The 20,230-nt window shown below is 37.2% G+C and overlaps 1 protein-coding gene across 1 annotated transcript; it reads left to right on the forward strand.

Annotated features, from left to right (window-relative positions):
- The first annotated feature begins 6,014 nt into the window (after positions 1 to 6,014).
- On the forward strand, positions 6,015 to 12,209 carry LOC146332451 (hatching enzyme 1.2-like). The gene is made up of 8 exons (XM_084715663.1): positions 6,015 to 6,169; positions 6,290 to 6,332; positions 6,995 to 7,057; positions 7,525 to 7,656; positions 9,039 to 9,159; positions 10,404 to 10,582; positions 11,792 to 11,873; positions 12,077 to 12,209. Exons 1-8 carry the CDS (start codon positions 6,116 to 6,118, stop codon positions 12,207 to 12,209), a joined length of 807 nt encoding a protein of 268 aa, XP_084571789.1. The 5' UTR covers positions 6,015 to 6,115.
- The last annotated feature ends 8,021 nt before the right edge of the window (positions 12,210 to 20,230 follow it).

Below are 20,230 nucleotides of genomic sequence, written 5' to 3' on the forward strand. Positions count from 1 at the left end.
TTTAAAATTCAAAACCAGTGTCTCTTTCCAAAAATCATGACCCAGTTACTCAAGATAATCCACAGACCTTGTTGTGGTCAGTTTTAAATGTCTGTTTTGTTCACAACTCGAAGGTATTTAGTTTATTTCATAGAGGAGAAAAGAAACTGGAAAATATTCACATTTTATAAACTAGAATCATTTTTTTAAAACATTTTTTCTTTAAAAAAAATCCGCAAACTGATTAATCAATAATCAAAGAAAAAGAAGGCAGACATCTCTACAGCTGATATCTCAAAAAGCTATAAAAATCTAGATGGATAAATACTCGTATACATAAAGTCAGGCACCCTGAGCGGCTGCACCTCTGCAGCACCAGTCCACACAAACTACTAATGTCAAAACATTTCATAAATCATAAATATTTTGTATATAAAATTCCTTAAAGAATAAATTATTATCAAAATTGGAATTAAAGTGTTGGGACTACTAATTTTTTAAAGATTTCTTTGGTAGGACATGATTTAATTCAGTTCTCAAGAATGGGTGATCTGTTATTTCAAAGGTTGAACTCAACACAAGATGTGTCAAACTTTACTGACAGGTCTCTTCTCTCCTCCTGTTACATTTGTAGAAGTTTCATATCGGACGATGATCGACCTCAAGACTAGTTGTGATGTCATAAATCCTGCAGGTTCATTTCCTTCATGCACAGATTGTTTGTAAGACGCTGCCATCTAGTGGATTCACTGCAGAACAGTGAGTCCTGCTGCTGCAGCTCCCAGCTCTCTCTCTCTCTCTCTCTCCCTCTCTCTCTCTCTCTCTCTCTCTCTCTCTCTCTCTCTCTCTCTCTCTGTGTGTGTGTGTGTGTGTGTGTGTGTGTGTGTGTGCGTGTGCGTGTGTGTGTGTGTGTGTGAGAGTGAGTGTGTGTGTGTGTGTGTGTGTGTGTGTGTGTGAGAGTGAGTGTGTGTGTGTTTGGCTTTGTTTGGTTCTGTGATTAACGTTAAAGTAAAACCAGCCTTGTAGAGTTGTTAATCATCATCAGCACACACACACACACACACACACACACACACACACACACACACAAACACACAAACACACACTGTGATCACCTTCACCACAGACAGTGAAGGTTGTAGCTTCTGTGTTAGAGAGCCAATCACATGTCACATTGAAAACAACTCTTGCAGTGATTGGCTGCAAACAAAACCATACAAGTAGACATTTTTTTTTTATCTGGGTACCAAAAGGATTGAATGCAGGTATCATGTACCTGTTACCTACCTACTACTTGTTACCCAGTTATTTCAGTCACCATCTTTAAAAGGTATCAACACTGGGGGAAAGAGTACTGAAAATCTGTACTCAGGTACGAGTACTGTTACATCGCTAAATATTACTCAGTTACTAGTAAAAAAGTAAAGCTTAGCCATTGACGTCACCATCATTCCCCTAATGAAGGTTGCAAACTTGTGTGTTTTCCTGAAACACTAACAATTATTAATCATCAGTCATTTCTAAGATACAAAATGTTTTTGTTTTTTTTACCTAATTTTCTTTATTTTTGTAATTTTCTCATTTTAAGTGCAAGTTTTAATTTTCCTTATTCAACAAAAGGCTCCACAAGACAAAACAATGTCTATAATATAAATATCCATGAATACATTTTTAATTGGTTAAATTCTTAATGGCAATCAATCGATTAATGATTAATCATTAACGTCCTTACAACATGAGTGCTGCCGCAGTGTTTTGGGTTTTTTTTCAGTTGTATGTCTTTTCATTGGTTCGTTTATGATCAGATCACCTGATTGGCTTCTAAAATGCAGATCAAAGGTTTGGATATTAACTCAGATTGTACTCAGTACTCAACTATGGGTTAAAGAGTAACTAAGTGGACTACTTAATGCATACTTAATTACAACAACAAAATGAATCCAATCCAATCCAACTTTATTTGTAAAGCACTTTAAAACAACCACAGTGGACCAAAGTGCTGTGCAGAAATAAAATACAAGAATAGATTAAAAGACATAAAACAGCTATACAATTGAAAACAATAAATATATATCAATAAATAAAAATAGAATAGAATAGACAAAAAAATGAATCAACAAAAAAGAAATGTGTAACAAAATCCTGAGTGTGTAAAGGTCATTTTAAAGTCTAAGCAGTCTCATTGTTTATGTGCGTCCTGTTGTCTGATGTTGTTTTGTTTCTTATCTCTCATGTGTGTTGAACTAATAAAGCAGAGGCTGGAGTTGTTCACTTATCTCTCATTAACTGTGTGACTCTGTAAATATTTGACCCAAACCTTCAGCTGCCAGGAGCAACTGACTGAGATGTTGTATAAAAACACGTTTTGTGTGGATGCTCAGGGCAAACATATTTATTCATTAACATATTTATCATTATGTTTATCATAATCCAGATGTCATTACATTTCCTACAAAACATAATGAAAATATGCTCATGAAGATAAGTTTTAGGAGGCGTGTTTGGAGAAGATTTACACAGCAACACCTGACAGACACACAAGTCCTCAATAATTATTTCCGGTCACGTTTGTTCAAGTGTTTTTCTTTGATCTTTTATTACTTTGTGCTCGTTTTATTAGTGTGAGGATCATTCTGATTAGAATCCTCTGACTGTTTCATCTACATCCAAATGACGCCAATAGGTCATAAGGAAGTGAGATAAACTTTTTGTTTCAGGTTAATAATTGCTGATTCATTTATGTGACAGACAGAAGAGAAAACACAGATGGAGTGACTCAGTGTCAAAACATTTCAGTGTGAAGAATAAATTGGTTTAAGTGAATTCTTGTAAAGTAATTGTCAATTAATTTATGTTTTGACAGATCAGACTTTCATTCAGAAAGTAACCAGACAATAGAGAGAGATAATACAGTTTACTAATTAACTGTTTTCATTTATTTTATTTTATCTTTATGCCAAAGTAGCAGCTAATCACAAAATATTAAAATGCAACAAATACAATATATTATTAAAAAATCCACCATAAAATAACAACAGCTATTCAAACATAGAAAAAACAAAAACAAAAAAACAAATGCATCTAATTTTAGATCTTTTTGTAGATCTTTCCATATCCATGGTTACCTTGTGAGAATCCATCTTGTCAGACTCCACGTCTTCTGTTTGTGTTCATACCAGACATGGTGTGAGCCAATCAGAGCAAAGAACGACACTGAAGGCTTTTATCGACAGATGTTTTTACTTTTCTTCCAGCCAGCTTTGGTCAGGTTAAAGTTAGCCTGTGTTAGACATGACAGATGGTTCACCCAATCATTTAAAAGTGCCTGCCCTTTTCCAAACTACGTTCTATGTACGGCTTCTCACCTGGTGTGTCAGGTTATGCCTATGGTGCATAGTAGGAAAATGCAGTTTTCCCCAGATCTGCTAAAACCCAGGGTACATTAAATGTTATAGACTAATCTAGCGACTGCTTTCTGTGTTCTGCCATCTAGCAGCATCAATGCTGCAGAGGCACGTCGTGTTCATCACGCTCAGTGTCTGCTTGCCGTGTCTAGAAGGGAACCCCAAATTGTCTGCTGTTTCCTGCTGACAGTGACATCATGGATAATTAGACTGATGACATTAGACAGTGGCCCTCAGTCATGAAGGTTCTTTTTAGGATCCTGATCCTCAAATTTTATGTGGTGGACGTTGGTTGTGAAACAGCCAGAAATGGATAATGTGGAAGAGAAAAAATGGACCACCTGTGTGATGAAGTTCTGTGTAATATATATTAAACATATATATGAATTCATATTTTTTTTTATCAGGTATTAACAATTTTCTAGAACAAAGTCCCTTTCTGTCAATATTTCTGATCCACTCTGACACATGGTGCTCCTCTGTACACTGTCTCTGCTCTCAGACAGCAGCTCTCTTCATCAAGTAAAGATTTGTGGATTTTACATTCTGTTTTTTCCCAAAGTTGAAGTTTGACTCATCTGTTGAAGCAGCTGAACTTCACAGGCTCTTCCTGACTTCCTAGACATTGCTGTCAAAAGTAACGTTACATCAAATGTAAGTGTAAGTAGAAAACTGTAAACTTTTCGCATTAATTCATGCTCATACTGTAGGGAGACGCCACTGCAACACTGACAGCTTGTTAACTTCCAGTACTTTGACAGATTTGCCTATTGATGAAAATAAACCAGTGCTGTCGTCTGCAAGTGATCAATGACGTCCAACCCAGCAGATCATAAAGCACACAGTGGTGAGTGAGGGACTTTGCATCCGTAGGAATATGTACATGAAATGAGAGCTTGTCATCTATCTGTATACCAAAGTACTTGTACAAAGGAACTCAATGGATTTAGCGCCAGACGTGAAAATGCTAAAATCATCAGACTTTGATAAGACCACGAACTTTGTTTTCTTTAAAACCCTTTAAAACCAAAATGAAATTCAGCAGTGCAGTTTGTAATGACTGACATGCTGTCTGAAGCTCTTGCATTGCCTGAACTGTGGAGGCAGTATGTGTGTAAATCACTGTATCATCAGCATATAAATGTATTTTGCTGGATGTCTTTACCCAGATCATTTATAAAAATAGAAAAAAACACAGGCCCCAAAATGGAGTGCTGGGGGACACCTTTAGTTATCTCAAGAAATTCAGATTTGTGTCCATCTGCATAAACACACTGAGTACAATCTATAAAATGATTTTGGAACCATTTTACAGCCCCAGGACTTTAGTTTGCTCAGTGACAATCTGTGGTCCACTGAATCAAACTCCTTAGACAGATCCACAAATAAAGGAGCTCAGTGTTGTTGATATATTTATCACAGCTGTAGCAGCAATAAGAGTACTTTGGCCAATTCTAAAACCAGATTTAAAATCATCATTTAAAATATTTTTATCATGTAACATTCATTGTAATTGTTAACATATTTGGGATTCAAAGATCTCAGCCAGAACTGAGATCTTTGACTCTTATAAAAGTCCAGCAGGTCTCTAATTTGAACTTTCAGTTTTCACATTCTAAACATCCAAAGCTGATCAAAAACAAAAAAACACACACAAAAAAACACATTAATACAAAACAAGCAGAGAAGACCTGAGGACTGCTGCTGTTTTTATTATGTTTACTTTTAGATATGCATTTGTGGCTTTAAGACTTTCATTCCAACATTTTATCATTAGAGGCCTGTGTTTATTGTTTTTATCTGGTGTACTCTAACCCAGGTAGAGGAAGTTTTCATGTGTGTGTGTGTGTGTGTGTGTGTGTGTGTGTGTGTGTGTGTGTGTGTGTGTATGAGCTGTTGTCGTCATGTCCCTTTGTTTTGTTTCCATTTTTATTGCACCATGTGTTTTACTTTGGAGCCAAAGATTAATTTCCACGTGAGTGAACAAGAAAAATGTTTATTCTGACAACCCTGTAGGTGTGTAGTAGAATCAATCAGGGATAAAATGTTGAAACGGTCATTTAGTGTTTTTCATAGAGTTCAGTAGAACAGCAGGTCTACATGTTGTCTACTGGAGATGAAGGATGTCTCTTTTCACTGCACTGACTTTGTATAAGTCACTCACTAAAAACAGTTGTGTTTCCAAGTCACTGGAGTCACCAAGTCAGTTACCAGCTCAGTGAATCCCACCCACAGACCGTGCACACGAGAGACTTTTTCAGCCACAACATGGCTAACTTATGCTTTATAATAAAATCATTTAAATTGTAGCTCTTTTAGACTTTGCAAATGTTTTTGACCCAAGTGGATCAAATTTTAAAAGTGAAATAAGTCATTTTACAACAACAACAACAACAATTAATTAAGTTCGAGGTATGTGGAGGAAGAATAATTTTATAGCATGCAGGGCAGCCTGTGATGAACTTCATCACGTTTTCTTCCCTGGAAGTCCACCTCAGAGGGAACTTTATCATGTTTTATCTCCCTCAGACACACCCAGCTGCCTATAAAGAGACAAGACTGAGCACCTGCTGCATCAAACATCAGAGTCCAGCTACAGCAGGTAAACTCCACTCACATTTCTGTTCTTACCTCAATAATTTAGCACTTTTAAAACAAACCTTTCCTTAACACTGTTCTGATTTTGACAGGATTTCAGATTTGCAGTTCAAGTTTGTTGGAGGACCTTCATCATGACTCCAGCCTTCCTTTTCCTCCTCTTCGTCTCATTGACGGCCGTTCCTCCGGTAAGTCTGCCTCTTTTAACATAAGACACATTTTTCACCGGAGAACAGTGGATTAATCTGTCGAACAACATCATCAGAGGACAACATGATAAGATACAATTTTGTGTCTTTGTCTGACAGGGTGCAACAAATGAAGCCGATGAAATCGATGGAGATCAACTAGGTGAGTTGAATAATGAAGAATTCTCCAAATATTTAAATAAATGTTATCTACCTTTTTCTTTTTTCCTCTCATCTCCACAAAGCCCATCCTTTCCAAACTATCCATTTAAAACAGACCTGAAAATGTACTCATAAAAGTACAAGTACCCCAAAAACACTACAGTAATTTGAGTATTTGTAATTATTTACTTCCACCCCTGGTAATGTTAAATAATCTGCTGATATGCACAATATGTACCTTGTGTTTAGAGAAGAGGGAAAAACTAAAACACACCAGGAAGAAAACATAAATGCTTTCAGTCCTATTTAAAACATGGAGTCGTGGTGCACTTCAGCCTCTTGTGGCAAAAATGAGCATGACAACAACAAACACCAACAACAACACAACAAATGACCTGACAAAACTTTTGTTCACCTGTTTCACGCATGAAAAAAAAAAAAACACTTTAAGGAACTTAGAAATGTTATTTTGGCAAAATGTTTTTCCAAATGTTCAAATCATAAAGACTGGAGAGAAATAAAGTTTAGATCAAACTTTAAAAATGGACCTGAATTTTTCTTCCCCTCACTCAGGGCTTCATAAAATGCAAATCTCACATGTTAATCATTTTAAACTGCTGCACTTTGTTTCTGACATCGTCTGTTTTCTCTGTTTGCTTCCAGAGTTGCTTCCAGAAGGGTCTTCAGACGTCTCTGACATCATCGAGAAAGCTAATGCTGATATAAGTAAGACAGTTTTATATAATTCTGGCTAAAATACAAATACATGATGACAACATATAAGCACAATGAGCTTGTTGTTGGGCAGAAACCTTTGGTTAGCCAATGTCAATCACCAGAAAATGAACTGTAAACATTTATGATGATCAGTTATTAGTTTCTGTTGTTTATGTCATTTATCAGAAGTTAATCCCAAACATTTGCTGCCTTCAGCTTGTTACATGTGAGATTTCCTCCTTATGTATCACAGTAAATCAAATATCTTTAGGTTTTGGACTGTTCATCAGACAAAACAAGTAATCACATGACCTCACAAAATAAATAATAATAAAAACAATAATAATTAATTAAATTAGATTAGATTAATCAGTAATAAAAGTTGCAGCCTTAGCTCAGTGGTCCATGTCCATCCAACATGTAAAACTCCTGGTATGAAGATTCATATAATTGTGTGTTTATTTGTTGTTCTGCAGCGACGGGACTGGTGCACGGTGACATCAGGCCAAATACAGAGAGGAATGCCGTCCCCTGCACCGCCAGAGGCTGCCTGTGGCCGAAACGTGGACGCTACGTCTACGTGCCTGTCTCTTTCTCCTCTGCATACAGTAAGCTGCAGAACCTTTGACTCCTAAAAAACAGTCCAGGTCCGTCACCAGCGTTGTTTGGTTCCAGTCACAAATACCAAAGTTTCATCATAGTGAAAAAGAGATTTATTATATAAAAACAAAAACCTTTCATAAGTATGTGGAAATACTTTACATGTTATTATTATGATTAACATATTATTTATTGTGCTTGAATAAATAGATGGAGAATAAAAAGTCGTTTAGCAAACACTGTTTTTTACTTTTCATGTCATTTGGTAAGTAGTTAAGCCTTATTGACTGGAGTTCAACATTCAGCAACATTTACATCCATTAATGTAAGAAAAGTGTCTCATAACATATTGTTCTTCTGTGTTCTGTTAATAAACTAGTTTGACACCTCAAAGAAAAAAGCACACCTAATAAATATCAGCACATGATGGATAGAGTGTCACATTATGAACTTTAGAGATGTTAAAATACTACTAAAGTTCACATGCTGCTTTAAATGTATTAGTTATTATCAGCTCCTGTCTACAATGATTAGTTTCACTGTTGGTGCTTTGCTTGGATGTTTGAGCTTCAGTGTGCAGAGTTTCACACTTACAGGCTGTTTTCACTTTAATCTGTTGAATCTTAGTTCAAGATGTTTATGTACAAGATGAACTAGTTTGGAAGTCAACGACTGGTCCAGCATGCAACAGTGTACATTTCAATGAGGGAGGAGATGATGGATTGATATCAGGGACAAAATATTAAATATTTATTTAATATTTTATTACCCAAAACAAACTGTCAACTGAAAAATACATATTTATTTTATTTCCTCCGTACTAAGTTTTAACTGGTTTGGGCAAAACAGCATCCCATCCTGAAGATTAATCATCTGATATGAACATGATGTCAAACTGAATAATGAAAAGAGAAATAAATACCAGTTCAGTCTAATTATTTTTAGTATTTCTTCACCCTGCCTGCATATACAGTTCTGTGAAATAATGCCAAATTATTTTGAAGATGTCATGTCATATGGAAATTATTCCATCAAATTAGTGATTGGTACCATTCATGCACTTTATTAATTTATTTTTAACCACAAAGTTTCTTATTTTGCATCCATTTGTAACCGTGACATCCTCCAGAACTTCAAATCTAAGTTTTTATTAACTGGTTTCATCTTTAAAGCTTGTTTTAATAGGCAAAGTTCAAACCAAGATCAAACTAAAACTGTGTTAAATCCATGTTGATAATAATGAAGAGGTCAACTAATGACATGAAGAAAACTTAACACTTCAACAAGCTTCATCGTCACACACACCAAGTTCTGAGTGGAAGATGTGAGTTGCTATGATGGAACGATGAGTATGACCTCGTCTCAGCAGCCTGTTCTTTGGTCTCTGCAGCCCCACAAGAGAGGAACATCATCATTAGAGGTCTGCTCACCTTCCACAAATCCACCTGCATCCGCTTTGTCCAGAGGCAAAGGTGGCATCGACAGTTCATCCACTTCTTCTCTGGAAATGGGTAAGAACACACACAGAAAAATGATCTTCAAGTATTAAAGTTAATAAGCTCATCATGCAGTAAAATGTTCCCTTTATATATGATATTATTAAATTCATACTGATGCATTAATGTATAATGAGTGTTTCAGTGATCAAAGCGAGTTTCAACTACTTTAAAAGAAATCAATCAACATCAGCTTTACATAAAGTGTCCAAACCTAGTTGTTAAAAGATTAACCTGAGGGCTCATGCCATGATTAATGGGAGACAAATAGACTTTAACAAAGATGCTCTCTGGTTCTAACACTAAAACAAACATTTGGAGTTGATGTTTTAAATCACTGAGAAATTTTAACAATTATTCTGCTGGTAACATCTGGATTTCATGTAATTATGGTTAGGCAACTTTTCTTTATATTTTTTTAATGTGGCCAGATCAAAAACATGACAGGGCCAACACAAAATTATTATTATTATTATTATTTTTAATAGTTACAGAGGTAACAGAACAGTAAATGAGTTTCACTTTTTCCTGTGGTTTCCTTGCACTTTCCTTCACTTACTATCAACTTTCAGCTTCAAACTGAGTACAGAGACACTGGTAAACAGTGGTGTTAATAGTACCACAATATAGGAATATTTACTGCACACAGACTCCAGCTCAATACCTCCTGTTAACAACTCTAATGAACCTCCGTTTTAAACTGTAGGCTAGACTTGATTAGACTCTATTATAGACAACATTAGACAATACTTGACTGAAATATACAATACTGGGCAGAAGTATACAATACTAGTCAACACTAGACAGTACTAGACAATACTGGCAAATACAAGACAGTAGACAACACTAGACAGTAGTAGACAATACTACACAGAACCTACACTGCTCTTAAAGTGACAGTGTTATTTCACAGAAAGAAACACATTTTATTGCAAAAATTTCACAGGGGATCATATAATATATCATATCATCTAAACAGTTTAGAAACATGCTGTACCCTTTGTTCACCTGGCTACTTTAATTTAACTTTTTTTTTTAGTTTTATTTACCTTTGGAGGTGTAGAGAGACAAGAATTAAGGGAAGAGAGAGGGAGGATGAGATGCATGGCACTGCTGTTAGCCAGTGGGCTGCAGGATGCCCCATCCATTTGAAATGTTAATTTCAAAAGTCCATGAACAAGACCAGAGGTAAAGAATGCATCAACACTGCCTGTTACTTTTCACTGTGATTTCACTGTGTTTTTGTCTTTGTGTACCAGGTGCTGGTCCTCCTTGGGCCGTCAGTTTAGAGGACAGAGCATCTCCCTGAGTAAAAGGGGTTGTTTGTCCATAGGCACCGTGCAGCATGAGGCTCTCCACGCTCTGGGCTTCCATCATGAGCATGTCCGCTCTGACAGAGACAGATATGTCTCCATCCTCACCCAGAACATTCAGACAGGTCAGTTTACCCACATTACCTTTATCCTTCAGGTCTGGTTTTGTGTTATAATGTGATGAGAACAACAGAGGGGTGAGTTTAGAGTCCAAGATGAATAAATGAGATCAATGACAGAAACCGCCATGCTAGCAGCTCTGTGAGGCTGTAGGCAAAGCTGTTAGCATGCTATCATTCTCTGTTTTCTCTTCATACATCTAACGTCAGGAACACAAAGGATGTGGAAGTACCACAAAGTGCTCAAGACTTTCTTTTGGTTTATCAGTTAGGCTCTTCAAACTGGGTATTCTGTGATTTTCATATTCAATTACTTGCATTAAATTATTAACGAGTAACTGCATTGCAAAAAAAAGAAAAGAAAAATCAAACGTAAGAATAGGGTGCAAAATGAACATCCTATTGAAAATTCAGGTGGGGTTAGGATTAGCCTACCTTTCTGGACTGCATGAGCTGGATTAGTGAATAAATGGACCAATGGAAGGGCCTCCTAGAGGGCACTTTATCACATTTTGCCACGGAAAAGTCAGCCTAGAGGGCAAGTTACCATGTTTTCTGCATCAGAACATCACCTTATGGAACTTTTCCACTGGCGCTTTTGGCTGCGTCAGGTCAAACTGTACTGCACCAATTTCTGTTTCCATCACCACTTTTAACGCCCTGGGCTGTGCTGAGTCATGCATAAGATGGACCTTCTCTGGAGATGGGCCAAAGCGAGCCTGACCCTTACAAGTGGGCCGCAGTGTCGTCTCACCGACTATGGCCAACCCATGATGACCACCTTTCTGACGACACTTGGGTCGGCCTGTTATAATGGAAACGCTAATCTCTGCTGGGCTGACGTGCCAAGACAAACCGAGTCAAGCCAAGCCAGTAAATGTATATAGAAAATGGGCACCAGAGGGCACTTTACCACAAATATAAATACAAACAAATAATCAATAATGTACGTCCACAATCCTTGTGGTTGTCTAATAATCAGATAGTGTCCAGTTTTATATTATTTACATGTCCTGTAACTCAGACAGGAAGGTGGGTTTTGGGGTTGAGCTCAGGGCAGCTATAATCTGAACTAGTATGTAAACTTCTGATTGAATGCACCAGGTTGCATTCACAAAAGAAGGTGCAGCCACAGGCACCTTCACATCCTCCTGAACAGATGCAAATTTAAAAACTCTGCTTAAATATTTTGGTGTGTTCTCTCTTCTTGTGCAGGAAGGGGGCACAATTTCGGGAAGGTGCAGACTAACAACTTGGGAACTCCCTATGACTTCAACTCTGTCATGCATTACAGCAAGTGGGTATTTGTGAGAGTGTACGTGTGTGTTTTTGAGTGTAACTGTAAATCATTAAATCACATCACATCCAAAGGAGGTAAAAAATAAATGAAAGCAAATGAAGCAAGAATGCTTTAGTGGTGAGCACAGATCCAGTGTGTGCTTGTGTTTGTGTGTGTGCAGCTCTGTATATCAACAATGTTGTGTTTGTGTCCTCCTCCAGATACGCCTTCTCCAAAAACGGCCAGCCAACCATCATCGCTAAGGGCAACTCTAACCTTTCCTTTGGACGCGCCACACAGATGAGCCGTAATGACATCGCCCGTGTGAACAGGCTTTATCGATGCTGTGAGTGAAAAATGAACTCTATTTTATAAATATAGACACAAGTCAGACTGTTAACACAACAAATACATCTCACTGCTGATTGGCTGAAATATTATATATCTGTATTGTTAAATATTAATCAAAATCTCTCTGTTTTTTCTCAAACAGGACTTAAATGACAGAAGCAGCGTGTCGACTACCAGATAATTCAAGTCTCGGCTTGTCATGATTGAAGGATGTGATTTGTTGTACAGCAAAAATTTGACTTCAAAACAACACAAACTTGTCTTGAATATATAAATGTTCTGTATAACTGTACATATATGATACAGAGATGTGACATCCTGCCACACTTCTTCTTGCTTCAGTTGTTTTGTCCAACGTGGTTTAAATGAAACCACTTCCTGATTAAAGACTTGATGTTTGTGTTCTAATGGAAGCTGTGTGCAAAACAGTTTGAGTCAAGCATAGAGGCTCTATTATGTGTAGCTCTGGTTGTGTCTGTGATTTTCTTGTTTGTTTGTAAAACAAACACTTTTTTGTTTGTTTGTTTTATTTTTATATTTTCTGTATTGATTCTTTTATAAGTTACTGACTGGTAATAATCATGGCATGTATACAAAGATCATGTGAATTGAAATTAAATGAATTTGTTAAAAAAAAAGATAAAATGCATTAAATCTTTTTTTTAATAAATCTATTACTTTAGTGTTTTGTTTTTCAAGATATAACCAATGACAAAACTGTCAGTAGTTTCTCACACCTTAAGTCTATCAACACTTGTTACGAATTATTATTATTATTATTATTATTATTATTATTATTATTATTATTATTATTATTATTATTATTATTATTAGTCTCAAAGCTTACAGAACCCCAAAATAAATCATATCTCTATATTTGCTTTGAATTGTCCAGTTTGAGATATATCTGAATTTTCTGCCACAATCGAAATACAATGAAAGTGAATGGAATTTAATATGAGTTTATCACACCTCTGAAAAGTGACATTTTTCAGACTGTCTCAAGTCTTCTTGTCTCAGTGTCCCCAGTTACTCTGAACAATCCACACAGGAATGGAGCTTCACAGGAAGGTTGGAGAGAAGAGCAGACTGTTGGTTCTGACTGTGTTGGGTGTTCAAAGTACCGGGAAGTCAACACTCCTCAACACCATGTTTGGTGTATGTATGTATGTATGTATTTTGTATTATGCATTATAACTGTTGTGCACAAGAATAATGATGACAAGGATAATGGGGAAAACCATGTGGGATATCATGGTTCATTCATCGATTCACATCTGGTATTTTCTTACAAAACCATGTTTTACAAAGACAAGCAAGAGACAAACATTTATGTGTATTTGATACCAGTCAGTGAACAAATATTGATACATAATAAATAGTAAATTTTTTTCTTGTTTTATTCTTTTTAATAAGTTTAGTTGATGACAAGTGAACACAAAATGATGATGATGTGAAGCCATGTGGTACAAAGACCATGTGATGAGATTATATTCTTAGAATTAATTCAATTCTGTCACTTTTTACATTTTTTTCCTCAATGTTTCTTGTTATGTAACCTGAAATAGATGTGTGCTTGAAGGGTAAATGATTCAAAATCTATTTGTGTATTTGTATGCATAAATACTGTGGCATCCTTGCTTTTTGTTTTGTTTTTTAACTATTAAAAAACACAGCTCTGTCCATAATGACTAGTGCTTAAGATAATGATGATGATGATGATGAAGCATAGACTCCATGTGAAACAGATTTTTCTAACAAGTTATCAATATTCTTTAATATTTTTACTGTTTTATTTCTAACATGTTCATGTCAAACATGTTTATTTTTTCATGTGTATCAGATCAAAGTCGGTGAATAAGAAATGTATCTGTTGATGTAACTGACTTTGTTGTTTATGATTAAATTTGATGAAAACAAGTCGACAGCAGAGTGACATCCTTTCATCTGTTGATCATGTTGAACTTCTCACTGAGTTTTTACACACAGATGATGAGTCAAACAAGTTACACTGAAGCTGAAAAGTTATCTCATAAAAAACAAGAAAACAAACAAACAAACACTGTATGGAACTTGAAGTCTACACAAACACAAACACACCACTTGCTTGTCACTTGAGAAAACAGCCACAAGGCGGCGCTCATTAAGTTCAGATATATGTCAGATATAGTATTAAGGAGAACAATTACTCAGCTCTTTGACAGTTTGGACAAAGTACCACCCACAACCAGAAGAAATACATGATTCATGACTGCAGAGTGATAATGTGTCACTTTCCTCAGAGGATCTTCTTGGTATTTTCTTGGACATTCAGCAGTTAGCTGTTGCTGTGTCATGTAACATCTGATTAGCTTTGCTGAGGTTAAGTCTGACTTCAACTAAAACTGAACTTTGAGGAGTTTAAAATGTTGTTGCATGTAGGTTTGATGTGTGAAAACAAGCTCAGGTTCAGCTAAACCACAGTTTAACTGAATAATGATGTTCTTCTGTCGTCCCCACACAGATGATTCAGAGGAATCCCACAAAATATCTGCAGGTTTACTAACAAGTGTTAAAGAAGGAAATTGGTTCCAGAAGTGTTCTTCATCATCAGCACAAACACACATACTCTCTTTATCACCAACTGATCAGGGGTGTCATCCGATGAGGCAGCCCCTCACTCTGACATCTCCCCATACATTAATGCATGTCCACTTTCTGCTTGAGTGTATTTTGGGCTCCTATGTGGATAAATATAATAGCAGAGTAAACCTCTGGGTAAAGTATTTGTGACAGATATACCTCAAAATATACATCATTTGTTACTGGGATCAGACTCTACTTATGATCGTAGGTACAGGTACATTGTTAGATTCACTTTGTACGCTGTACGTCTCACAATATTACAAAAATGGCTGGACAAATTATCCCCTGATATTTCAGCATGGTATGAACATGTTTGTTTCTTTACAGAATACAATCCCAGAGGGCCATTTCATAAAAGTTACTCAGAAAAGCCAGGCTTATTGTGAAATTCTTGAAAGAGCCTCAAAAAGTGAACCAGGATCAGAGTTGCTTGGCCTTGTATGCATACGTCTCCCCCTCCTGTCAAAGAGAGTATCGATGTTTACAACCTCAATAAGAGGACGAGGTGGAACAACACATCTGGTCACAAAGAGATGATCAACATGAGTGAGAGTAAATTGCAGGAACAGCAGTCAGGTGTTCTCTCCTCTTTATCAGACTGTTATCTGTGAGTTATAACAGTAACATTAAGTTGATGTGTGTCTCTCTGTCTGTCTGCTAACAGAACTGGACAGTGAGTCCATCTCTTGTTTGCAGACTCTTCCAGGGCTGTTCAGTAACTTTGTGGCTGACAATGAAAGTGAAAAACAACTGAACAAGAAATGATTTCCAAGAAATAGACTGCCTACAAGAAAAGAGGCTGGCACTGATCCACATGGGTGTTCATACCTCTGCCAATATTTCTGCCAACAGGATCTGTGGCTTTCACTCTTTTCAGGCTGTTGGTGATAACATTGTTCTGACAGAAACACATGTCAAGAGCAAATGAAGAAAACACCTTCACCCCTTTTACAGCAAATATGAAACCATGAAATGCACCACATAGTTTATTTCAGGCTGCATAAGAAGGCCAAACTACTGGCCATGTTCTTGTTAACCTACAGAGGAGAAATAAAAGCCCAAAGACTGATTGTTGCTTCACAGAATACAATCCCTGAGGGAAGTTTTATTAAAGTTGCTCAGAAAAGCCAGACATATTGTTAAATTCATTCATTCATAGAGGGCCACGTCTCCCCCTCCTGACAAAGCGAGTATCAGTGTTTACAACTTTAATGAGAGGATGAAGTGGAACTCTCCTTCTGGTCACACAGAAAGAATAAAATAACATCATGAGAGTAAATTGCAGGAACAGCAGTCAGGTGTTCTCTCCTCTTTATCAGACTGTTATCTGTGAGTTATAACAGTAACATTAAGTTGATGTGTGTCTCTCTGTCTGTCTGCTAACAGAACTGGACAGTGAGTCCATCTCTTGTTTGCAGACTCTTCCAGGGCTGTTCAGTAACTTTGTGGCTGACAAAGAAAGTGAAAAACAACTGAACAAGAAATGATTTCCAAGAAATAGACTGCCTACAAGAAAAGAGGCTGGCACTGATCCACATGGGTGTTCATACCTCTGCCAATATTTCTGGCAACAGAATCTGTGGTTGGTTTTGCTTTCACTCTTTTCAGGCTGTTGGTGATAACGTTGTTCTGACAGAAACACATGTCAAGAGCAAATGAAGAAAACACCTTCACCCCTTTTACAGCAAATATGAAACCATGAAATGCACCACATAGTTTATTTTAAGCTGTATTTCTCAAGGAAACTTAAGAAGGCCAAATTCCAGTGCCATGTTCTTGTTAACCAACAGAGAAAGCATCCTGACTGGAAACATCACAAACTGGCATCATGAGATGCACAGGTTCAGGACAGGAGGACTCTACAGCAGGTCATTAAAACTGCCCAGAACATTATCTACTGAGCATCAGTGATCTCAGGGAGGAGAGGTGATGTTAAAAAGAAAACATCCAGCCTGTTCACCCTCATGTCACGTGGACAGAGATACAGATGTATCTGCTGCTGTATCATCAGACTGAAGAGTAGCTTCTTCTCTCTGGCTGTGAGACGGCTCTCCTCCATGTTAATTAGTTTTTTTTTCTAGTTTTTTTTTTTTTTATTATATCTCTTTAGCCAGTCCAATTAAACAATCAAAGAAGGAACTGCATCAGAATCTCCTTATACAAACTTGTTGTAAATGATTAATAAAAGTCTTTGTATCCTTGTGAAGAAATAAAACACAATTAAGAAACACATTCACCTAATTGATAACTGATGTGGCATTAACATGTTGAAACAATCATGTTAGTAATACTTCATTGTTATTACAAAAGACTCTAACCTGACATCATTTTTAGCAATAATAGTTATGGCCAATTAGAGAACATTTTAATGTTCACAGATTTTCTGTATAAATGACAAAAGTACAGTTTTCTTCATTTCCTGTATTTATGTGGTTTACACCCAGTCAGACTGGTTTACTGATAACATTAAGTTGACTCACCTTCTACAAACTCAGAGAGGATAATAATAGAAACCTTGTGGTCCAGTGTATTGGATGCTTTCATTTTTAGTTGTGGGCTATAAAAACCACAGCTGACACAGACCTCCTCAGAGTCTCCTGCCACCTGATGTCGGGTAAGTTTCAGTCACACTTTATGAGCTGGAAGCATTTTACTGAACTTTACACTGAATTTGTATGTAACTGTATCAAATCAATGACAGACTAAGGATACTTCGTTGATGTTCTGATTGTTCTGATTTGATTCTGCAACTGATTTCCAATTATCAGTGTTTTTCCTCTAGGTCTGAAAATACAGGGGAGTTAAAGGGAAAGTCAGACGATGTCTACAACAAATAAAGGACAGGAGCCTGCAGGTACAGTCCAGTTACACTACCTACATACAAAGAAATGTATTTTTTTTAAAAGGATGCCATTTATTTGATTATTAGAGTGTTTAAATCAAGTAAATGAATAAACATTAAATTAATTATATATTCTCATCCAGCACTGCAGACACCTGGGGCCACATATATAAATGTTACAAACACACAAAAACACATCACATATAAACTAATAGTTACAAACGAAGAATGTGCTCACCTCACGCAGACTTCAGATCAGCATAGACACTGTTTTCTAGATATCTGCGCTTGAAATAATGAGGTGGACATGAAATATAAGATAAAAGGCCGAACTTTATAGTCAAAGATGGCATGTTTCACTGATTATGTTATTTTGTCTTCGACAGAGAAATCTGTGTCATGTCATCAAAAGACACGCTCATAAACTAAACAGACAGTATATCAGGCGGAACGCGGTCCGAGTCTGGACCCAGACGCCGTCCTATACGGACCCGGACCTATAACCAATGAATCATTAATAGATTTTATTTTTTTACGGAACGCTTCTATTTTAACTGGTGCAACTATTCTAGTCTTTCTGGCGCTGGTTTATCTGATCAGGAAACACACAGACCAACTGCAGAGAAGCTGCGTGTGGAGGAGACTGTTGTTAATGACAACAGAAACTAACGTGATGGTTAATGACATCGACACCAACTAGATGCACTTATAACATTAAACAACTGTATAAGGAGGCCTAAACGTAAAGCAGGACAGTCTGTGTTTCTCTGTGAGAAACTTTCAGATCTTCTCACAGCAGAGTGAACAGGTGAGGGAGGAGAGGAGGGCAGACTGATCACTAATCAATCACTGATACCGTCGTCCTCTCGGACTGATTAAAAAAATAAAAATGCCAAAGTTGGTGTCAAACCAAACCTGTGTGTCCACACAAATAAAGTGTTTGTGTGAAACACTGCAGAGTGAAACATCGTGCTGTTTACAGTCAGTCTGCTGTCTGTAGTTTGACAGAGACAGAGGGTCGTGTCTAGAAGGGAACCCTAGACCTGCGAAAGATCGCGCGAGTTTGATATTTTAGTAGAAATAACGAACACAAATCTCGCGAGAGTTGTGCAAATAAAGAGTTACCTTCTAGACACGACCGAAAAAGATGCGCAGCTCCAAAAATAGAAACTCATGTCGTGATGTCGATGTTTTTAATGTGGCGGGCCGCCAGTGTGCGAAATACGGGGGGGGTCCAGGGGGGTCCGACCCCCCCGATTAACCCACGAGACCAACGAAAGCCTCAAAAGCAAAATTTGAAGGGGGTCTCAAATTTTGTCAAAAGAAATATTTTATTGTCACTAATGGTCACTAAAATGTTTTTTTAAGCTCAATTTAAAAAAAGAAATACTCACAAATATTTTTTGCCAAACGAAGCCAGCCAGTCCTGTGTGTGTATGCAAATTAGCCATGTGCGCACCAAACAGAAGAAAGACGTAACGTTGAGAAGTCATACTGGTCATACTAAAAATGGCAAGCAAGCGAAAGCTAAACCAGAGTGTATCACGCGCACACTTTGGGTTCACGTTCAAATAGGTGTCACTCAGAGATGAAGATGCTGGTGCAGGTAGAACAGTGTTCCACTCGCTACCAGAACAGAGGATCCTCTCCCACCCAGTGACTCCACAGAAGAACAAGGTGAAGTTGAGGCCGAGTGCTCTGAAGACGCAGCAGGTGCTGGGGTAACGTTAGCTGCTACTGCTGCTAGCACTGTCATATTTGCTGTAGATGGATGGTTAAATTATGTCACACGATCGGTCATACTGCAGGCTCTCATTTGCAAGTGCACTGATCGCGTGCTGATAGGCTATACCTGACATTTATTCAGTCAATTGCTCTTGTAAATGCGCCAGATTGGTGTCAATTGTTGTTGTGTCTGCATTGTAATGCACAACTTTGCCTCTCCTTGTTATAAAACAACGTGCATCCATACAACTTTAGCCAATGCAACCTCCTATGTCAGTGTTGCTTTGCGAATACTATGGGATTATCAAACATTGTTAAGTGTGTGCCTGTGTGCTGTCACGTAGGCTATAGACTGATTGTCTTGGCTTGCATCCATGAAATATTGTAATGTTATAGACCTACTGCATATTGAGAAAATTTAGATCGGTATTGCGCAACAATCGGGAGATGGGGACCCCCCCGAATATTGACGGGTATTTCGCACACTGCGGGCCGCCATAAATAAAACTATTAACTGATCCACAGAGAGTCACTGAAACACTGATCACTGACCTGCTGTGATGAAAAAAATACTCACATTCTTTATTTAGGTATTTTTACATTGTGGTATTAGTGTTTTTACTTAATTACAATTTAAATATTTTGCACCTTATTGTTTCCTTTTTTGAAAAATCAACATTTTTATTGCTTTTGTTTCACCTTAATGGTATTCTTATCATTATTTTTTTGATTACTATATACAGACCTGCAAACTCATAAGAGGAGAAAAAGGTGTCATGTTGGTAAACCAGTCCCCTGTCCCCCTTCCCCTGTCCCCTGTCTTCTGTCCTCT

The sequence above is a fragment of the Lutjanus erythropterus genome, chromosome 1 (assembly GCF_056507025.1).
Source record: "Lutjanus erythropterus isolate fLutEry1 chromosome 1, fLutEry1.hap2, whole genome shotgun sequence".
NCBI lineage: Eukaryota > Metazoa > Chordata > Actinopteri > Lutjaniformes > Lutjanidae > Lutjanus > Lutjanus erythropterus.